This window comes from Gossypium hirsutum, chromosome D02 (assembly GCF_007990345.1).
Source record: "Gossypium hirsutum isolate 1008001.06 chromosome D02, Gossypium_hirsutum_v2.1, whole genome shotgun sequence".
NCBI lineage: Eukaryota > Viridiplantae > Streptophyta > Magnoliopsida > Malvales > Malvaceae > Gossypium > Gossypium hirsutum.
The window spans coordinates 67,079,941-67,102,197 of NC_053438.1; the positions used below are offsets into that span (position 1 = coordinate 67,079,941).

At 33.2% G+C, this 22,257-nt stretch overlaps 1 protein-coding gene across 1 annotated transcript; it reads right to left on the bottom strand.

Annotated features, from left to right (window-relative positions):
* Positions 1 to 249: 249 nt before the first annotated feature.
* Positions 250 to 5,472, bottom strand: LOC107909020 (dihydroorotate dehydrogenase (quinone), mitochondrial). Its single transcript, XM_016836384.2, has 11 exons — positions 5,135 to 5,472; positions 4,733 to 4,818; positions 3,884 to 4,207; positions 3,467 to 3,719; positions 3,098 to 3,178; positions 2,896 to 3,003; positions 2,779 to 2,808; positions 2,272 to 2,409; positions 1,018 to 1,055; positions 842 to 941; positions 250 to 615 (listed from the first exon to the last, which is right to left on the bottom strand). Exons 1-11 carry the CDS (start codon positions 5,267 to 5,269, stop codon positions 541 to 543), a joined length of 1,368 nt encoding a protein of 455 aa, XP_016691873.1. The 5' UTR covers positions 5,270 to 5,472; the 3' UTR covers positions 250 to 540.
* Positions 5,473 to 22,257: the final 16,785 nt, after the last annotated feature.

Sequence of the window (22,257 nt, forward strand, 5' to 3'; positions counted from 1 at the left end):
GACCAAAAAATAAAACAAGGTAAATGGAGTTCAGTTTTTTAGTTAAGCTTAAAATTTAAGAATAAAACTTGAAAAAATGTATGACAAATTGAGCTCCTTACTGCTTGAAGTCAATTCAACCTTCAATTAAAACCTAGATACGGTAATATTTGTAATGAAAATTTGTTAATAAGGGATTTTTTTTAAAAATTTGATATATTCAATTCAGTTAAAATTTGATTCATAAATATATATACATAAACATAACCATTCAAATAGAACCTAAGTTTATTTTATTTTTTAAATTAGTTTTCATTCTTTTGGCTTTTTCTAAAATATTGCACACCATAACCATAATACAATATACCAAAATTGGTTTCTCATATTGTACATGTAAAAATCCCTCTCCAACCCATGAGGAAAGGTGGAAGGAAAAAAATTATGCAAAATCTGAAGAAAAGTGAGCAAAATAGGATAACTCCGGGGACCAAACATTAAAAAATTAAAATGCAGCTATTTTGGTGGTGAAGTTTTTGGTTGAAGACAAGATTTCATTAATTATCATCTGCAATCAGCACCAACAGCTTCATGGATTGATTTGAAACCATCCCTTTCTAAGCACTCAGCAAGTTCAGCCTGCAAAAGAAAAAAAACACAAATAACAAAGTCGAACAAAGCAGTTTACGAAATCAGTTCCTCTCGGAGTGTTCGACTTTCCATACCCATGTCCGAAAAATGTCGGACAAGGGTATGTCAAAAAACAAAACAATGGCTCATATATAGTAAACCTCCCAACATCTTAATAAACCCCTAGAAGCAAAGATACAAGTTGAATACAAAGCAGAGAGAAAAATAAATATACCTTTATTTGGGGAATCAAGGCAGGGCCTCCATATGCAAATGCTGTATAAAGCTGAACGAGCGTTGCTCCAGCTCGTATTTTTTTGTATGCATCCTCACCACTGCATTGAATTCATAATTAAAATTACACAATGGAGGTGTAAATAAAGATAACTATAATTAGAATACCGACTTTACCTGCTAATACCTCCACAGCCTATTAAAGGGATCTTTCCCTGCAAAGATGTGTATAGGTCAGCTTTAAGGCTTTGCATGATAGAGTGGAAAGAAAATTGGAAGGATGGAAAATTAAAGGGGTAGAGAACTAGAAGGATGTAAAACATAATTTTTCTTTCCATAGGTGTGCTTGGTAGGAGAGATGGAAAAATGTACATTTTCTTTCCATCCATTGCTTGGTAGAGTTAAAAAATGGAAGGATAGAACATTTTAAAAATGCAGATTTTGAACTAACATACACATCTCTCTTATTTTCTCTACTCTCATCTTTCCAAATTGGAAGGATTGATTTTTATGCACTAGGAAGGAAAATGATCATCCCTCCTATTTTCTTTCCTCTCACTTTTCTTCCCAACCAAGCACATTGAAAATTTATTTTCCTACCACTTTCCACTCCCCCCTCCCATCTCTCCACTTTTTCACCCAACCAAGCACACCCTAAAAGTAAGATGCTTGCTCAAACAACTTTACAAGCATATACTAATAGAATTCAAACAGAATTAAGATGATGTAAACTATCTGAATACTTTACAAAATCGATTTGAAAATAATGAGTTGCATAAAGAAGATACTACGAAACAGCACGAAACCGTTAAAGGCCAATGATACGGCCAGCTGCAAACCTACATCTCAAAATTATATAACTATGAACATTGTAGACCATACAAATTCAGAGTATAACCCAGGAAAAACCACATGAAAATCAAATTCTAATGCCCTCAAGAGTAAAACCCTGAAGAATCTTGGGATGTCCAATAAGGTAATGAAATAAGGAAAATATATTCCTATACAGTGGACCCCAGCAGTGAATTACACGTCAAGCATCAAGAAGGCCAACATCCATGTCAACACCCACCGGACAAACAATATTTATCTAAGCAATTTGAACTGACAAACTATACAACGTAAAAAGGAACATTGGCCAAATTATTAAAACAACACCCTGATGTTTCATATATTAAAGTTTCCCTTGTGTAGTTTCAAGAGGCTACTTTTCCACACTATGTAGACAGTTTGTTTATCAACACTATTTCAGGCTTTTCTTCATGTTTTATATGTTACGGTGGAATAAAGCAGATTAGCATGGTTTTTGGAGAGCGGCTGAAGATACGACCATCTTGAGTCAATAAAAACATGTTAAGAAATAGAAGATGTGACAATGAAAAGCCAACAGATCCAATATAACAGAATTTTTTATAAGAATAGACAACATACCCTTGTTAGGACATACATCTCCTTCAAGATGTTGGTTGACAAATTAAAAAGAGGCTTTCCGCTTAAGCCACCGGCTTCTGCAGAGACTGGATTTTTATCTACGGGATCTGGTCTCGAAATGGTTGTGTTAGATATAATCTAGAAAACAGGAAAGAGGAGAATGTCAGGAAAAAACATTGAAAAGCAAAAGATAAAAATTATGCACTTTATCATGCTACTTACTCCACAGTATGTATTGTATAAAAGAATAAAGTAAAAAAAAAAAAAGATATTATGAGATCACAGCTTCTTAAGCCAAAACATCATTAACAAATCAAAAGCTAGAAATTCATCCATGATTGTTCTTCAATGCATTTAGAAAACAAGGGGCTATTAATTTTAAGAAAATATAACTTTCTTGATAGATACCATATAGAAAGAAATGGTTTAAATGCACCATCAAGCAGAAGCTTCTAATCAGATAAGACATGGACAAGAAATATAAATTTCCAATTGGAAGAATAATACCAATCCATCCAAGCGGAGGGCAAGAGCAACCTAAAATCAAAGAAAAGAAACAATAAGAACATGATACAAATAAGAAATGAAATATTATCTAAATACAAGTAGAAGCTTAGTGCATACCGCTGCTATATCCTCAAGGTCATCTTTAGACAAGTCTGGAGCAATTTTAACAAGCAGTGGAGGAGGACCTTCCTCACCCCATTGCATTTCATCACGGGCAGCTTGAACCTTCGACAAGAATAAGCAAAGAAAAATTGAGAAGTGTGAAGTTCTCTCTGATATACACAGAAGGATGATTATGCTCACAGCTAGAGATCTATACCCTCTTAACAAGATCCTTCAACTGTTTCCTTCCTTGAAGCATACGTAATCCAGGAGTGTTTGGTGATGAAACATTAATAACCTAAGAAAGTTGAAAAGGGAGGTAAATATTACGGGATCCAAACAAATAAATTCAAGAAAAAACTAAAAGAAAACTTCTCAAAACAATACATCATAATGATATTTCTTTTTGAAGAATATACATCAATCTACCCTTAGAAAGAAGCAAGAAAAAGATATTACAAGCAAATCAGGCTACACAACCATCTTAGATAATAGAACCAATCCTATCATTTTATGGTATGAGACTTTTGTACTCAAAGCAAACTTGAAAGGAATGAATTAACTCAAATAAAGAATATAGAACTACCAAGTAATCAGCATACTGGGATAACGTGTGAACTCCTTGTACGTAGTCAGCAGCAGCATCTTCACTTGTCTTATTCTTCCCAAGATTGACTCCCAGAATTCCAGGACCAGCTTTTCCCCCATGTTTGGCTTCATCATTCGAGGGTGACGAGGAACTCGAAGTCTCTAACTTCCTCTTACCATGCTGAGCACCTAATCTCTTTGCAACAGCAACAATTCCTTCACTATTGAACCCACAGCGATTGATAATAGCACTGACCAAGAAATCGAGTTAGATAGAATAGAAGAACTTTAGGTCCAAACAACATGAGTTCAAGCAATCAAATCTCAAGGCAGAATTGCCTTACTAATGCCCATTCCATAAAATAGGTAAGTTGATATTTAAAAGAAACAGTACAAAAAGAGAATTTGGTGTTACCCTTCTTGCCGCAGTCTAAAGATGCGTGGCCTGATATTACCCTCTTGTGGAACAGGGGTTACTGATCCAACTTCCACAAAGCCAAAACCCATACCAAGTAAACCTTCAACAGCTTCTGCATTTTTGTCAAAGCCAGCAGAGAGACCAACAGGATTTGAAAACTTCCTTCCCCAAACTTCTAATCCCAGAATCGCTGGATCAGGTCTCTTCTCCCTGGGAACCCAACCACGAGAAGCAGCTGCAACAGCTAGTGTATGAGCTTTCTCAGCATCCAAAAGTGCAAAGAATGGGTTTACAAGTTTAGTCGCTGAGAACAGCCAACCACTGCCAAGATTCAAATATTGTATAAGTTGGTCTCAAATAGAGATATAAGATGAGGATTCATTTCAAAATCAGGTATCTCTATCAATGGATCCACAAAACTTTTAATTAAAATTTTAAAAACAAAGCATAGATAAAGGCTATTGGCCATAACGATTTTTATCTCACATTGTTTTAGTTTGAGTTCTTCCACAATAGTTATCAATTCAGACTAAAAATGAAAAAAGAAAAAATAGAGATGAAAATAAAGAAAACTAACAAAATCTCCATCTGACAGGTTACTGTGATTTTTTAACAGCCATTTTAGTCATATAACTTGCAAAGGCATGTGTCCATTGAAGAGGCTCATTCATTTTCCAATGTATTTTTCATATCAAAGTTTGGGGAGCCAGTGGAGCATTTTTCAAAATCCAACAAAATCAAGACCAAAAAGGGGAAACCCCTCCTCATTTGCAAAATGAGACAAAATATGGAAAACGTTTAAAAGTTTCAAAGAAGAGATTTCACTGGGATGTCCAAAATAAGTACCAGAAAGTTGCTTCATCAACAGTGCTAACATAAGCTCCACCTGCTATAATTAAGCCTATGGTAGCTCCAGTCAGTAATCTTCTTCCCTACGACCATGAAATCATAAAATATCATCTATTACAACATAAAATTCATGCATACAACCAAATAAACTCAATTCAATGTTTTAAACTATCACAAGAAATAGAAAATCCAGTTAATTAGTAAGAAGTCAATGCTATCAAACGTGCTTCCCTTAAGTTGGTCAAGCAAAAGAACCCATTTTGATCCTCCTAATTACAACTTCCCAAAATACCCATATCCTTAACTAAGCTTACCCCAACTTTTATTACTTAGATTTTTAATGGAAACTAAAACAAAAATCCCATAAACACAGCAAAAATCGCCCCTAAAAAACCTTACTTTTTTTGAAGAATGAGGGATTTTAGGGGCAGAAGCAGCAGCGGAAGAGCAATGTCTAGAGGGTCCTATGGAAGTGGAAATAACCCTTTGGCGCACGAGATCTTTAAACAATTTCCCAGCAGTCCTTATTGCCATGAAATCAAAATAGATTGATTTTACAACACTTTAAAAAAAACGCAGATTGCAGATATGGGGTGAGTGGGTAAAAGCGAAAAGAAATAAATTTGATTCTTTGTATTGAAAAGTGAGAGAGAGAGAGAGTTTAAGAGGGGTTTTAGCAGAGCTGGGAAAAACAAGGAGGCTAGGCGTGAGGTTTTTGGTGTCTTTATCTAAACCCTTAATTACTCCTGACCTCCGTATATTTGCTTAAATAACTTTTTTACACTTTCAATTAATAGTAAAAGATTCCCAACTTTTGCAACTTTTAATAGAAGCTAGATCACAACTTTTTGTTTTCTTTTTCCAAAAGAATATAGGGAACAAAGTTAGAAAATTATTAATAAATTTTAAAATTATACATGGTTTTTATTTAATTTAATATCTCTCTATAATGTGTTACAACATAAAAGTGGGGTAGCTTGTTAGAATGGTTCTCACACCATAATGTGAAAAGTTGCTAAAATAAGGTGATTCACATTGTAAGTAGTGCAAAAAACCACTAGAAATGATGGTTTACAAGGATCTTATGAACTTAGAAGCTTTTTGGGAGATATTTTGCAGAGCTTTGGCATGTCGTGGAGTCTCCTCTTCTTGTGATGGAGAAGGCTTTATAGAGGAGGGAGAGTTTTGGTATGTTTCCTACTAGAATGATGCCTTATGTGGCTATAAAGACATGGGTACTTCATTAGGATGTGGCAGGGTGACTTGATGGTAATTTGTAAGAATGGGTAGTCTTGAGTCAATTTGTTTGTGAGGCTTGTGGGTGGTCTTCACAAGCTTAGAAAGCAACTAGGCGAAGCCGTCCTAAAGAGGCAAAATAAGACACCTAGGAGGCGAATTTGGTGTAATGATCCTGAAAACAAAAACTTTAAAGGCAAGTTTGGTGAAGCATACTTGAACACTTTGCTTGTTGTAGTATTGTTTGTTGAAGCTTTAGCAAGTTACGCTCAACTTCACTAATAGATGTTTTTTACAAGTTGGAGACTTAAAAGGCCTCACTTGATAAGGGTATTGGAACCTTAAAAAGCTTCGCCAAAAGCACCATTGAGGCTTTTGAAAAACCATTATTTTTATAGAGTTGTTTTACTGTCAATTGTTTTTAACGAGTTAGGGTATTAAGATGCCTCACCTGATGTGGCATTAGAGCTTTAAAAGGTTTCCTTGGAAACAACATTAGGGCTATTGTTATAAAGTTGTTTCATTAGTAGTCATTAATAAAATTGCCTTGTTAACTTTTATGGAATTGGTTTTAAACTTTGTTATGTTATTGCTTTTGTTTTTACTCATAATGAAGTTGGTTTGTAACTCTGTTGTGCCTTTTAGTTTTGTATGTGTGTGTTGACATTTTGGTATTTGTTGAATTTCTACAATGCATTGAATTTGAAACACTTAAATACCTATGCCTGAACATGCATTTGCAGCCTAAAACGGAAATAATGCATGCATAATTTGTTTAGGCCTAAAGAGGTAATTTCATTATGTAGAGGACAATCAACCCTTATGCCTAGGTCTTTTGTTGTGGCTATTGTCATCATGGGGATGAAGCCTCTTCCCTTGGTATTCAATTGATTCTACTTAAGAGATGAGACCTATTACCTTGGCTTTTAGGGGCATAAGAGGGACGAGACTTGTAACACCACTTATCTGACCAGACTATCGGGTTCGAGCTACAAGATACTACATTCATTGCAAAAGCAACTTCAGACAATTATGCACCATACAATTATTTACACATGCAATTAAGTGAAGTTCATGTTCATACTATGTTACATATTCATTTCGAATCTCTCTCAAGCTTACAAAAGCTCTTTTGTTAACCTGAGGTTGAATTAAAACCAAATTGTGAAGTTTTCAAAATCTCGAACCGATATTGTGACATCACAATTTCCCTGTTACGACAACAACTTAGTGAGTTATATTGCGACTTCAAGCATCTTGACATCGTGAAGTCACTCATTGTTGACCCATGTCACGATGTCAAGGACTCGAGGTCACGACGTTGCCCCTGTTTTGGCAAAAATCTCATTTGACACAAGTTTCATGCTTTCAATCCAACATCTACAACCATTCATACAACTTTCCACAATCCATATTAATTCATGTTAATTCAAGTTTATGAACATATGAAATAGAACATTCAAGTTAGCACTAAACAAACTTTTTTCATTTGAGCAAATTCGTTCATTTAGCTAGTAATATGCCAACTTGTTACATTTTTCCCTCTTAAACATACCATGCTTATACCATTTAGGGACCAAGCACTTAAATGACCCTAAGATGGAACAAACAAAGCATACATTAATTGCATCTCAAACTTAACATTCAAGTACACCATTTCACAAGCCATTTATCAACATAGCTGCTTCAAATAGTTCATTTGCAAACTTTAACATGCCAAACCATACAAGTTTGAGATCATCATTCTTATAACATCAAACTTGACCAAATTATGCATCAATTGGATTATATGCCATGCTGAACATTCAAACTCAACCATTACTATGTTTATCATTTAACTCTAAACCTAAAACGACCTTATGCATACCAAGTTATCCTTATATACATGTGTTGGAAAATCAAGTTTAGAAAACGTAGCGAAGAATAAATTTAGGGAAAAACCATAGTTTTAAAAAAAAATTTAAACAAGAACTTGGTTGTGATATCTAAAGTAATAAACACTTAATCAAAATTGTACCTTTTCGATTCGTTTAGGATGAACGCTTTGACTGAGTAGTCTTCTCCACTATCCTCAAGCTCACGTCTACCAAATGTGGGCTCACTTCGAATAAAAAAATCTCACAAAAAGTTACCATTGGGGTAATTTTGTAATTTTTCTAAACTTTTGGGCCATGTTGTAAATAAGAAAAATATCTCTAGAAATTTTCTAAAATAATTCATACAAACATCAATTTAAGGCTTGAGTTCTAGAACTCACTTGGAAGTTGTCGTCAAATCAATCTAATAAGCTTTTCCCTTACTACTTAAGCCTCCTTATCAAACAAAATGTATAAACTAGATTAGAATTCCAAACGAGACAATTCATCTTAAGGATCATAATTTTTTTGCATGCAAAGGCCAATTAAGCAATTATTTGCAACCTTACCCATAATTGAACAGAATCGATGGATAATAGAAAACCTTAACTTTATTCTCTTTCTTAAATCCATTAATATAGAGAAATTAAAAAGTTTACCAGCCTACGAAATTTCCAATTCTTTACGCTCAAATTTCAGTCTCCACCGTCCATACATGAGACTCCTTAATCCTTCTCTCTTCGAGAATAGACCAAGGAAGAAGATGAATGAAGAACAAAAAATAAAAAAGTAATATCGGAGAGTAATGCCTCCCCTATATATATAAAATCACCCATACTTCCTTCACCAAAACCAATTCAACAGCCACTTGGAGAACTCTCTCATCGTCATGTCTCCCACTAAGACAAATTCCTAGTTCAAACTTGATAGAATCGAGGTTGAAATCCAACCTTTCCATAACCGACTCACCAATTCCTTTTTTTTTCACTAGAGCTCGCTCAATTTATAAACATTTTCAAATTAATATCCCAAATCACGATACCAACATAAACTTGACATTACGTGGTGTGACATTAATAACAAGAAAGATCTAGTTCTAACCAACAAACTCACCTCACATGGTTCATTTAAGCTAGATAACACATCTACACCACATAAACGTAAATTATAACACAAACGAGTTATGTGGTTCGTCACTAGTATTAGAATTAATTAAATAATTACGGATTTAGTTATTCTAATTGAAAAGCCAATCGTTCTAAGCTATCAAATATTGTTCATATATTCAATAAAATTTGTAATGGCCCAATATTGCCCGGCCCGATAAAAAATAATAAAATAAATAAAACCAACATAAAAGTAAAATTTTAAATGTCCATAACATCAGTCCAGATTACAAACCAAATCCCAAACCCGATTACAAAATCCAAAGTCCCAATTAGCCTAAACCCAATTAACCTTAGCCCAAACACTAAACCCAAACTAACCTAATGGCCCGATGGCCCAACACCTAGCCTAACAGAGACCAAAACCCTAGCAGCATTCGGCTCCCAGCGCCGCAGCAACCAGGACCTATCACCTGCCCTCGCATGTTCGCCACCGCCACGTACCACGCTTCCCCACGTATACGCTGCCACGCACACCTCCGTACGGCCACCTCCGTATCTCCAGGTTGGCCGAATACCTGCAAAAAACACACGGAAACAACAACAAATAGAAAAACAACAGCATAGGGGTGATTTTTTTTTATTTTTCATTTTATTTTCAGTAAATCGGGCTATAAGAAAGCCATTCGAATGCTGTAAACGGATTACGCATTTTTCAGAATACAGAAATCAAAAAATTCCAAGAGGTGATTTCAGTTCTCTTTTCTCTTTTTCGCAGATCGTTTTTTTCTTTCTTTCTTTTTGTTTTACATCCATTAATCATCTGTTAAAGAAGAAAAACAGAAAACAAAAAGAAAGGGCATACCTGAAGGCCGGATTTTTTCTCACTCCGCAGCCATCGGAGTTGGGGCGAAGATCGAAGGTCTTCGGAGGCGATGAATCATCAGAGCGGCGCAGAGAACACTGGTTCTCTTTAGGTCTTCTGAAATGAAAATGCTGAGGGTTTTAGTTTTTTAAACACGGGACTAAAACGTCGCCGTTGTTGCTAACATAATAGCTTCAAAACGGCGTCGTTTGGCGACCAGATCCAGGCGGTGACCCAACCCGGGGTAGGATCCGCGCATGCTGGACTAATTGGTCTATTTGCTAAATAGGTCCCTGTATGTTTACTGAGATTACGATTTGATTTCTTTAATTGATTGTAATTTGTACGGCGCATTTAACTTTGTTTTCACTCAGATCCAAATTGAAACGGTACCGTTTTATGTGGTTGATTGTAATTATTTTAGTGCTTGCGCTTAATTGCTGGATCAGTCCCTCAGTTTTGAAATAAATTTCGGTTTAATACAAATTCTTTTTTTTATTTTCAATAATACTTTTTTATATATATAACTAATCCTACTTTCACATATTATAGATTTTAATATTACTTATAGTATTTAATTTTAATAATGTTTAAATTTATTATTATTATAGTTTAAAATGTAATAAATTATTATTTTAGTCCGTATTTTATATTTTAAATTCATTATACATTAATACTTTAAGCTTATCATATTTTATTTAATTTTGTTTCCTCTTATTATTTTAATTTTATTTAAACTTTGATTTAAAGGTTGTCGATTATTATTCTCGATTTCAAAATTGTTTATGTATTTAATTTTGCTTCCAAATTCTTTTTAAATAAATCAATTTTTAATAATTCATTATTTTTAATATCTTTTAATATTGACTAATATTATCATAATCATTGTTATCAATTTTAAAATTATTTTTCTCATATCTAATGTTGTCTATAAAAGTTTTTTTTAGATAAATTAATTCATATCTTAACTCATCATTTTTAACCTTATTTTAACATTTAGCTTATCATTGTATTTTAAATTTGTTTTTAAATCCTCATATTAATTATTATTTTCATTTTATTTCTTAAATCAAGGCATCTTTAGGAATTTGATTATTGATTTATTAGGTGTTTAATTATCAATATGGATGAATTATATGTTCGGTTGCTCTTTAATGTAAATTTAGATTACTATTTATCTTTTGCATTATATATTGCCATTCAATTATATTGTTCGTAAGAATTGCATTTCATTAAAACATTATAATCGTTTCACTTCAAAATTCCTAAAAAAGGGCTTCGTGTTTAATAGTTTTCGAGAGAATTGTGCCCTAACTTACTGGGCTTCAATTCTTCTCGATGAATTTCTATCATCAAGCATTCATTTTATACAATTTTAAAATAAAATCCTTTAGATTTCAAAATGTGGGATCCTAACTTACTGGATACGACATTTTATTATCTTGATTTTAAAATAAAGGCAATGTTTGATGTTTAAGGATTTCGAGAAATTGAACCCTAACTTACTGGATTCTGATTTCTCGATTGACTTAAATAGTCAAATATCCTTCTTAAAGCATGTTTTAAATTTGTTAATTTCGATGATTGAACTGTTGCACTCTAACTCACCGAGTGTGGCAATCTGTTTCTTTGAAATAGGTCCATTCACTTAACCAATTCAATTGTTTAAACTTTCATTTCATGGGATCGTATTTTAAAATCTCTTTATAATAAGACATTAAACAATCAATTCGGTACCAATTTTGGGCGACACGAGGGTGCTAATCATTCCTCGTGCGTAACCGACTCCCGAACCAGTTTTCAGAACTAGAGATCATAACTACACGAGCTGAGGAATCTCGATCGATAGCTTCGAAGGCATGGCGTAAGCCACTCAACATATCTTTCCCAATTGCATTTTTTGCTTCGGGCCGGTCCAAATTGACCTCAACGATTCCTGTCAATTACGTCACAAAATTCGTAGACCTAAAATCGTTTTCAAGGTGATCCGATCACACCTCATTAAAGATCGGTGGCAATTCCCATTTCATTTTCAAAGTCGATCCCCGTTTTTCAATATAAAAAAATGGTTTCGACAAACTTGAACAATTGTAATTAAAGTAGAAGATGCATGAATACCAAAGAACAAAGAAGAATTAAAATGCAAATAAGTCTCACAAATTTATTAATCAAACTTCGATTAACCTTCGACTAGAAAAGATGATTTAGAAACCCTTTGATAAAGAAAGCAAAATAAAACTAAAAACGACTAGGCCTAATCTTAACCTAATAATGTTTATTTAAAGGGCAAAAATAATATAATGAATAAAATATAAAAATTCCCCTACTTAATTAAAGCAGAATTTTTCAAGATTTTGGCAAATTTTGCGTCAAACCTCCAAGCCTTTTTTGGGTTTCTTTTTGATGTTTTTAGGCTTCAGTATATTATAAGCCCAAAACAACTATAAGCTTTAAACTCTTTTTTCTCTAATAATTCCCTTAATATATAATAAATATAAGTATAAATAATATAATTAAGAACATAAATAATATTATAAGCCCAAAACAACTATAAGCTTTAAACTCTTTTTATTCTAATAATTCCCTTATTATATAATAAATATAAGTATAAATAATATAATTAAGAACATAAATAAAATTGAAGAAGAAAATACCACAAATAAATAGAGAAATTACATACTTATCGAGCATTCTTTCTTCATAATATTTCATTTTTTTGTGAATTACAATAGGAGGGCAAAACTCTAACAATAATGTAACTAGCACAACTCAAACTCAAGCCATATCTAAAGCGATAAACACCTTGACCATCAGGCCAATACATTGGATTCATATTATTACATTTTAAAGCTTATATATATGATTGCTATAAATTTAAAATTTTAGATTTACAATTATATGATATCAAAATTTTATATAATTTTGCATTTATAATTATGAGATTTATTATCAATTTTTCTTACCTTGTTGGTTTCTCTTCTTCCTAGTTTTCTTTTTTATTTTCCTTTATTAATTGAATGAGACCCTTTTTACCTCATGTTTTAACGAGTATTTTGCCACTAATTTTGCAGAATATAAACTACTTAATCTTCTTTTACCCTTCATACCTATGAGCTTGTAAAAGCAATGTACAGCAGTGGGAACCGCCTACCTGAATTTAACCATGCCACATTGCTACAGACTCGAAATTATGGTGCAAAGCAATTAGCTTCCTATTCATCATAGATTTTTACGGGTAAAGTACACCGAAAGTTTTTAAATTATTAATAAATTTATATTTTTGATTATTTAATTTTAAAAAGTTATAAAATAATCTCTGAATTATTCAAAAGTTTTTATCAAGTCATTAAACTATTACTGGGTTGTTAAGTTTTTTTTTTAAGTCTGACTAGCAAGCTGCAAGTGATGATTCGACAGTTAGTATGGTGGATTAGTCTCCATTGACAAGTAAAATAACATACATTAGATCTAAGTTAATCTGATAATTAGTGCCGAAGATCGAAGAAAAAAGCTATTTGGATTTTGATTCTTAGATTTATGACATTTAAAGTTGTTTCATGGAAAAAAAACTAATTTGTAGAAGACAAAGGGAATGAGAGCTTTTAATTGATACAAATGGTGCAAACAGAGAAGGTTATACAACAATAATTTTAACAGTACAATGACTTAAATAAAAACTCTCAAATAGTTCGTGATCATTTTGTAACCTTTTGAAGTTAATATTAAATATATTTTCTCATAGATTCTTTTATGATAAAGTTGTCATGATTTTAAGAAACAAAAAAACAAGTATTAGGTTAGATTAAATTCTAAAGTACTGAGTTAAAAGTTTAAAAAGTACTTATAATTGGACCTAATACGAGAAAGACCAAAAGCCCCTCATGCTAATTCAACAAGGGTTTTACCTTTTCTCCCTATAATAGATTGCACCAGTACGACTACATACACAACTTTGATATATTTCTATCCTGCCTGAAAATAGTAAGAATTTAATTTCTAAGTATAAATTTTATTTTTCAGAATAACAATTCTTCCGATTTCTATTGAAGAGAGATTTGTTTTCCCACTGAAAGTACAATAAATAATTTTTTTGTTCTATCTTTGATTTGAATTCCTTCGAACCTACACTTGAAGCAATTCGTGGTACGAGAATAGCGTAAAAGGTTATTCGATTGAAAGCCGAAAATGACAAGAATTCGTTTGGCCGAAAACACAAGTGCAATTTTGGTAAAGGGTTTATTGCTATAAATATCACAAACCGGTTCAATTTTCAAAATTTTAATTTTTCGTTATGCAAGAAAATCGTTTTTGAACAAATTTTTTTCAACAGTTAAATGGTCAAAACGTAAATTTAGTAATAATTTAGTGACTTTGAGTATAATTTGCCCATTTTTTATTCCTACTGTGGGTTTGCATTTTTTTTCTTTCTTTTTAAAAATTAGCTATCCAGAAAACTTGTTGAGGAATTTTTTATTTCTACTTAATGTGATACTACCACTTAATGTAGATTAAATCTTAATTATGTAACGCAAGTAAAACAATTGGTGGTTTCAAGTTGTTATTCTCATTCAAGAACCCAGTTTCCAAAATGCTAAAGTATTATTCTTCTCTCTTTTTTTTCCATTAAAGTGATCTAATGTGGGATCAACCACATGAGCTTATGTGGAACCATGAATTCCTCGGGGGAATCTATACATGTTTAGTTCTAAGCAAATGTGTTAAGATGACCTTCCATGCAACTGGTTGTTTTTTGGTGTTTGCATGTAACTGTCACAGTTTGCACACATGCATGCAACATGTATGTATGTTGCTTAGCTTTTAGTTTCATTCATAGTTCTTTTTGTTATGGTATTTAGTTGTAAATGAACTAAGTTGGTAAATTACTTGATGTGTTTAGATACTGATTTAGACAAACCAACAAGTGTACAAGTTATGTTTCACTTGTTACTAGGCAGATTAGTGGGGTTAAGTGTGTTTGGTGAAAACAAATTACTTATATTGTAATATTTTGATGAATGAAAAATTGAGAGACAGTGCAGATTAGTTTGCAGATTTGTTAAGCTGCATTCTTTGGCTAATTATCATTTTTTCTCTCTCATTTCTTTACTTAAGCATCAAAAGCATTGTAGCCACTTTGAATCGAGTGTTTACTTCTTTGAACCTTTTTTTTTGTTGATTTACTTAAATCTTTTGCTGTTTGAATCGATTGTTTATTGTTTGAATCGATTCATTATTGTTTGAATTAATTCTTTGTTGTTTAACTCGATTCAAAACCCAACAATGGTATCAAGAGCCATTGATTTTTTAGGGCCATTTTTCCTTGTTGTTTCTGTCTAAATGTCTTCAACTAGTTTTTCACCTCCTTTACCTCTTGTTTTCAATAGTGAAAACTACCATATCTGGGTGGTTAAAATGAAGACTTGCCTTCAAGCTTTTGACTTGTGGGAATTTATAAATGTTGATATTGAACCACCACTATTGAGGGCCAATCCAACTATAGCATAGAGCAGACAACATAATGATGGTTGCGCCAAAAAGTATAAGGCAATGTCTCGCCTACAAAATGGTATTTCTGATGTGATATTCACAAGAATCATGGCCCGTGAGACTCCAAAACAAGCTTGAGATAAGCTAAAGGAGGAATTTCAAGGATCAGACAAGACCAGGCAACAACAACTCATTAATCTCAGGAGAGATTTTGAGAGTTGGAATATGAGGGAGGCTAAAACAATAAAGCAATATGCAGATAGGATCATGGCAGTGGTCAATAGTACCAAACTACTTGGAGATCAGTTTAGTGATAGTAGGGTGGTTGAAAAGGTAGTAACCACACTTATTGAGAGGCATGAGTTAAAAATTTTCTCTTTTAAAGACTCGAGGGACTTATCAGGAATCCCCTTTTCAGAGCTGATCAATGCTTTGTATGCTCAAGAGCATAGAAGGGCAAGAGGAGCACACTGAAGGAGCCTTTCTAGTTAGAAACAGAGAAGGCTAGAGCTCTTCAAGTAATGAAGAAAAGAAAGGTTGGACAGAGAAGAAAGAGAAGAGTTAGAGAGACAGTGAAAAGGAGAAAAATCCACCATGCTCTCACTGCAAGAAGACTAATCACCTGGAGAGGTACTATTAGTTCAAGCCTAATATTCAATATAGAGGCTGCAAACAATTTGGACACATGGAAATGGTATGCAAAAATAAAGGGCAATGGCAACAGCAGCAGTAGAGTCATGTTCAAGCTCAGGCTGCTGATGGAAACCAAGCTCAGAAGGAGCATCTATTCACTACCTTTTGTTTTGCTTCAAGCAAGAAAGTTAATAAGAGTTGGTTAATTGATAGTTGCTGCACAAACTACATGGCCTCTGATGAAAGGATTTTCAGGAAGATTGATACTAGTTTTGCTTCCAAAGTCAGAATTGGAAATGGTCAATTTATTGAGGCTAAAGGTAGGGGTGTTCAATTAGTTAATCGACCCGAACTGCCATTAACTGAATTAACCGACCCTTTTAAACCCTTAACCGTTAACCGAACCAAAATTTTTTCAAAAAAAATTAATCGAACCAAACTTTTTCAATTATTAGCATCAGAGTATTAGTCCATACTCCGTCTACGGTTATCTTTTTAATTTATCTTCGATAATGTTAGTAGAATGCACCTAATATAGGTTTGCTAATCCATTCCAATTCAGAGTAAAAGTTACCCTTACAACCCTTATTACGAGTTTACTAGACCCTAAAAGTAGTTTAAAAATAGGTAGGGACTAATTTGAAACAATTCTAGAATTTTAGGAAAAATTACAAAAAAATTTTAACTGCAGGGGTCACATGGCAATGTGACTGGCCGTGTGGGCATTCGAAATAAGGACACACGATCGTGTCCCAGCCCGTGTCCATGCCCATGTAATTTACTGACTTGGGTCACACAGCCAAGCCACACGCCCGTGTGCCAAGCCGTGTACCCATTGAAATGGCCTCGCACACCCGTATACTAGTCGCATGTCTCATACGGCCAAGTCACATACTTGTGTGTCTGGTCGCGTGGACCTAAAATGTGCCTTAAACAATCATGCTAAGTGCCTAACCAATGTACCCTCATTAATAGCACATTTATATCATCAAAACATATCATTAATGCATCATTCAAATCCAAATTATAAACATACCAAAATCATTCCATTTAGCCTAGTTCATAACCACTTAAACATCAACTAAAATTCACAAACACCTAACCTATCTTAGTTCAATTCAACATACCATATTATGGCATCAAACACAAACACATGATTACATATACACCAACCAACATTACACTTATAGCTTTATTTACAATCCATCCATAAAATAACTATCAACTAGACATTCTAGGTACATGCCGACACAAAAGATAAACATCACCATATTTGAGTTCGGGATCGTTGCTGGATGCTAAATCGGCGATCAAAAGTGAAGTACCTAACCTGCACACTAAAAATAAAACTATACGCTGAGTAAAACTCAATGATATTTCTATAATCTGAACATTTAAATGCAAGAGAATACAAATGCACAATTGAATTATAAACACATATTAATGACTAAGATCACAACTATCATATGCCAACCTTTTGAATTCATACATATTAGCACATCATTTCATATTATATTCAATTTACACATGCTATCATATTTCATTTGATTAACAATATCCCAATTCACACAATTGCTATATAAATAGCTATTCACATATCAAACCATATTGATTTATACATTGGCATTAGCCATTCAATACTCAATTCATGAGTAAATAACTCATGTATCTCATTTAGTCATAACATTTCTTATTTTCAATTCACATCCAATATCATCCAATATCAATTATAGAACTGTTTTATTTAATTTTCCCTATTAACACGACTCAGACTCAGATGGATACACAACCAACACACTAGTTTAGCACCCAGTGCCTTATCGGATAAATCTGAAGTAATATTTGCGCCCAGCGCTATATACATTAACACCCAGTGTCTCATCGATTAAACCGAAACAAATTGGCACCCAGTACCTCATCGACTCGAAGTCGAAGAAATCCTTAAACTCTTCCTATCTTATGGCATGCCATCTATATCCAACTCAACCTGATACAGTTAATAGGGTTTAATTTCACATTTCAAATACAACCATTATCCAAAATTAATTTTTCATATAATCACATATATACATGAATTCAATTCACTTTATAATAATCAATATCCAACTTTCACATTTGCATATATATTCATAATGTATATACCGATTCAATCCATTTCAATCAACTATCAAAATGTCAAATACTCACCTCAAACACTTACCATATGCATTAAATCAAATTGCAACAATTAACAACTAGGTTCGGATTATAGAAATACAAATCGTAGTTTCCGAGCTATTCGACGTCGATTTTATCCTTCCGCTTTTTAGTCAATGATTCTGGTACGATGTTAGCAATTGAAGTTTGAAACCTAAAAGCCCTTAGTCCATGCGTTAACCCTTCTTCTCTTCTTTCTTTTCTTTCTCAAACTTTTGCATGTCTTTCTAATTCTTTTTCTTTATTCCTTATTTTTATTATTATAATATTTATACATATTAATTCCATTTTATAATTCATACTATATAACATATATATTAACTATTATATAAAATACCCCATTAATTCCGTCCACTACCCAATATAAAGGTATAATTACCACTTTAATCCCTCAATTGATTTTTAATCTATAATTCAATTTTTACTCTATACGCGATTTAGTTTTTATATTATAATAATTCTTGATTCAAGCAAATTCTCTTAATCAAAACCTAATTAACTATACAACTAGCTTAAAAATATTTACGAGTCTAATTTATGAGAACGAAGTCCCGGGAATGCACTTTTCGACACCCCTGACTATAGGGTCGTTACAGTTTGCACACATGCATGCAACACGTGTGTATGTTGCTTAGCTTTTAGTTTCATTATTAGTTCTTTTGTTATGGTGTTTAGTTGTAAAGTTGATAAATTACTTGATGTGTTTAAGTACCAATTTAGACAAATCAACACTAGTCATGGTTTACTTGTTACTAGGCAGATTAGTGGGGTTAGGTGTGTTTGGTGAAAACGAATGACTATTGTAATCTTTTGATGAATGAAAGCTTAAGAGACAACGTAGATAGTGCAGTTCAGTTTGCTGATTTGTGCTCATTTTCATTTTTGCTCTCTCTTTTCTTTGCTTAAGCATCAAAAGTATTGTAGCCACTTTGAATCGATTGTTTGTTGTTTAAATCAATTCTTTGTTTCGTTGATTGACTCGATTCTTTTGTTGTTTGAATCGATTTTTTATTGTTTGAATTGATTCATTATTGTTTGAATAAATTCTTTGTTTTTTAACTTGATTCAAACCCTAACAAGATGACAAAGGGAAAAAGGTTAACGAATTTATGAATTCTGGAACTGTACACATGGTACACGTGGAGTCAAACCCGATTTCATGTTAATTGAAATGCCGAGTCCTATAACTTTGATCTTGTGTTGCAAAAGTTGGCATGGCCTTAGGTTTTTCCTCAACTGTGTTGCACCCTGAAGCCATGTAAAGCAGTTCAAACAAAGAGACTAGTGTTGGATAAGCTGTTATGGTGCAACCTCTCCTCAAAATGCAAATTCTTTGCTCATGATGGCGTATCAATGAAACAAATTGAATTGGACTAGTTGCTTTGATTAACTAAACTGAAAATTAGAAGTCTACGGGGTCCTATACTTCAAAATGCATCCTAGCAATCACCATACTTAGGATAAGTGATACAAGTCTTGCTATGGTGGTAACGAGAGACATGATTCGGAAACTGATAATACTAACGATTGGTCGAGTATTCGCAATTCTCACAACTTATCAAGTGTTATCACGAGAAACACTGTTGAGTGATTATTCACGGAGTTTATAGATTTGTACAACATGCAAGGCAGTTTGGTAATGTTTTGTAATTCCATATCCACCAAATGAAGCAAAAAAGAAGCAACTATGTTCTTGCATCTAAACAATCAGAAAGCTTTTTTTTTAAATAAACAATTTACCTTACCTATGGCAACCAAAAGTTTTGAAAGAAAATTCTAAATAGACAACAAGTAATACAATTATTGTACAAATATTCAATCTTCATCTACAGAAATGCAAGAATCAATTCTAAATCCCAGTAAAATAAAATACGAATGATAATCCTAAATCATATATAGCTAACCAAGTGAGAAACCTCCATGGGCAAATTTCTTTTAATGATCTACAAAATTTATGAGTTTGCCATTGCAAAACATCAAATATGTTGGCTTTTCTATATGTGAGTTCGCAAATGATTAAAAGGATTAAAGGATTCACAAACAAAATATCAGCCCCTGAGTTAAGTATCCCAATTCAACAGCAATGACATACTAAAACTCAAAAAGTGCAAGTTAAGAATAACATTTGTCTTCAATTTTTCTTGTTGAAAAAAGTGAGGCTAAAAGGATTGATAAAGACAAGCCATATTTAGGCAAACGATGTTCCTAACCCATGAGGGTTTGCCCTCCTGCTACGTGCCTACTTAATTACAGGGTAAGAAATTGGGATCCCTTGATGAATATTTGTTAAGGTTTTTCAGCAACAAAGATAAAAAAAAATAAGAAAGAAAATGGAAAGAAAACAAAAGCATTAACAGAGAACAAAGTGAATTCAACTCACTTTTTATTCAACTCACTTTTTCATAAAGAAAAGATTTTTTAAATTACAAATAAAAAAAATACCAAACTTACAACAACTCCTACTAACATTGGGAATTACATTACATTACTTGCACACTTGAATAAGCTGAGTTATCAGCCAAATTATCACCTAAAGACTTAGCAAATCAACGAACTAGTTTACTTACATCAGCAAAAAAAATTACAAAGCAACTAGATTAGTCTTCTTGTTACAAAAGCTTAAACAATAAAGTTGAGCACCAAAAGAACTTCTTTATGTTGCATTGTTGGCCAACATTCAACACTCTTCCTTGGCCTCTCTGCAACAGACACCAATGCTTCTTCTCAAACTCTCAAACCTTGTAGTACCAAGGGGCTTAGTTAAAATGTCAACAAACTAGTATTCTGAACTACAATGGATCAAGTTAACTTCCATTGATTGTTCAACTTCCCTTACAAAATGATATTTGATTTTAAAGTGCTTTGTTTTGCCATGAAACACTAGATTTTTTTGCAATGGCAACAGTTGACTGGTTGTCTACCTTGATTTCAGTTGCTTCCCTTGACTTGCATTCAAATTAAAAAAAAAAACCTTTTTTAGTCAAATGGTCTGATTAACAGTTGCAGTAGCTGCAATATACTCTACTTTTGCTATTGATTGTGCCACTGTCAATTGCTTTTTTAAACTCCAACAAAAAAATCCCGAGCCTAGAGAAAAAAAATACCCTAAGGTGCTCTTCATATCATCAACTTAGTCAGCCTAGTCACTATCTAAATATCTAACCAGCTTGAGCTCTTTAGTCTTCACAAATTTCAGCCCATAATTGACAGTTCCCTTGACATATCAAGGACCCTCTTAGCTGATTTAAAATGAGCAGCATTATAACAGTACATAAATTTAGATAGAGGGCTGACTGCAAACATGATGTCAGACTTTGTTACTGTCAAATAAAGCAGAAAACCTACAAGGCTTCTATACCTTTTCTTATCCAACTTTTCATAATCACCTTTGCTAGAGAGCTTCTCATATTGTGCCACTAGATTGCTTGCTGGTTTACAATTTCCCATACAGAACTTGGTCAAAATCTTCAAGGCAAATGCTTGTTATCTTATGAAAATGGCATGTTGAGTTTGAGTAACTTCCATACTAAGAAATATGCCATCTCTTCTAAATCAGACATCGTAAACACTTCTTACATCTGCTTCTTAAACTTAGCAATCAGTCCATTTTTACTATCAGTCACAAGCAAATCATCCACATAGAGTGAGACAATTAGAAAAGTCTCATTTTTTACTTCTTGACATAAAGAGTAGGTTCACTAATGCTCTTTTCAAACCCAAACTTTGACAGATAGACATCAATTATGTCATACCAGGCCCTTGGAGTCTGTTTTAGGCCATACAAAGCCTTTTTGAGCTTCTAGACTTTGAGTTCTTCACCAATTATTTTGAACCCTTCTATTGTTCAACAAAGATTCCCTCATTGAGAAAACCATTCAGAAAAGCAGATTTTATATCAAGTTGATGTACTTTCCATTCCTTTTGAGCAGATAAAACAAATAAAAGCCTTATCATGTCTAGCCTTGTAACTGGTGCAAAGGTTTCTGAAAAATCAACACCATATTATTGGTTGTATCCATTTACAACCAGTCTTGCTTTATGCTTATTCAGTGACCCATTTGTATTGTACTTGGTATTGAATACCCATTTTACACCAATAATTCTTTTCTGGACTGGCCTATCAACCAGTTCTCATGTGTCATT

Excerpts from the sequence above, each read along its gene's own strand:
- LOC107909020 (XM_016836384.2), bottom strand. The coding sequence starts at position 5,269 with ATGGCAATAAGGACTGCTGGGAAATTGTTTAAAGATCTCGTGCGCCAA. Across the intron at positions 3,179-3,466 it reads CCCAGTATGCTGATTACTTG|GTTATTAATGTTTCATCACC; the intron begins GTAGTTCTATAT and ends CAACTTTCTTAG. Across the intron at positions 616-841 it reads CCTTGATTCCCCAAATAAAG|GCTGAACTTGCTGAGTGCTT; the intron begins GTATATTTATTT and ends TTTCTTTTGCAG.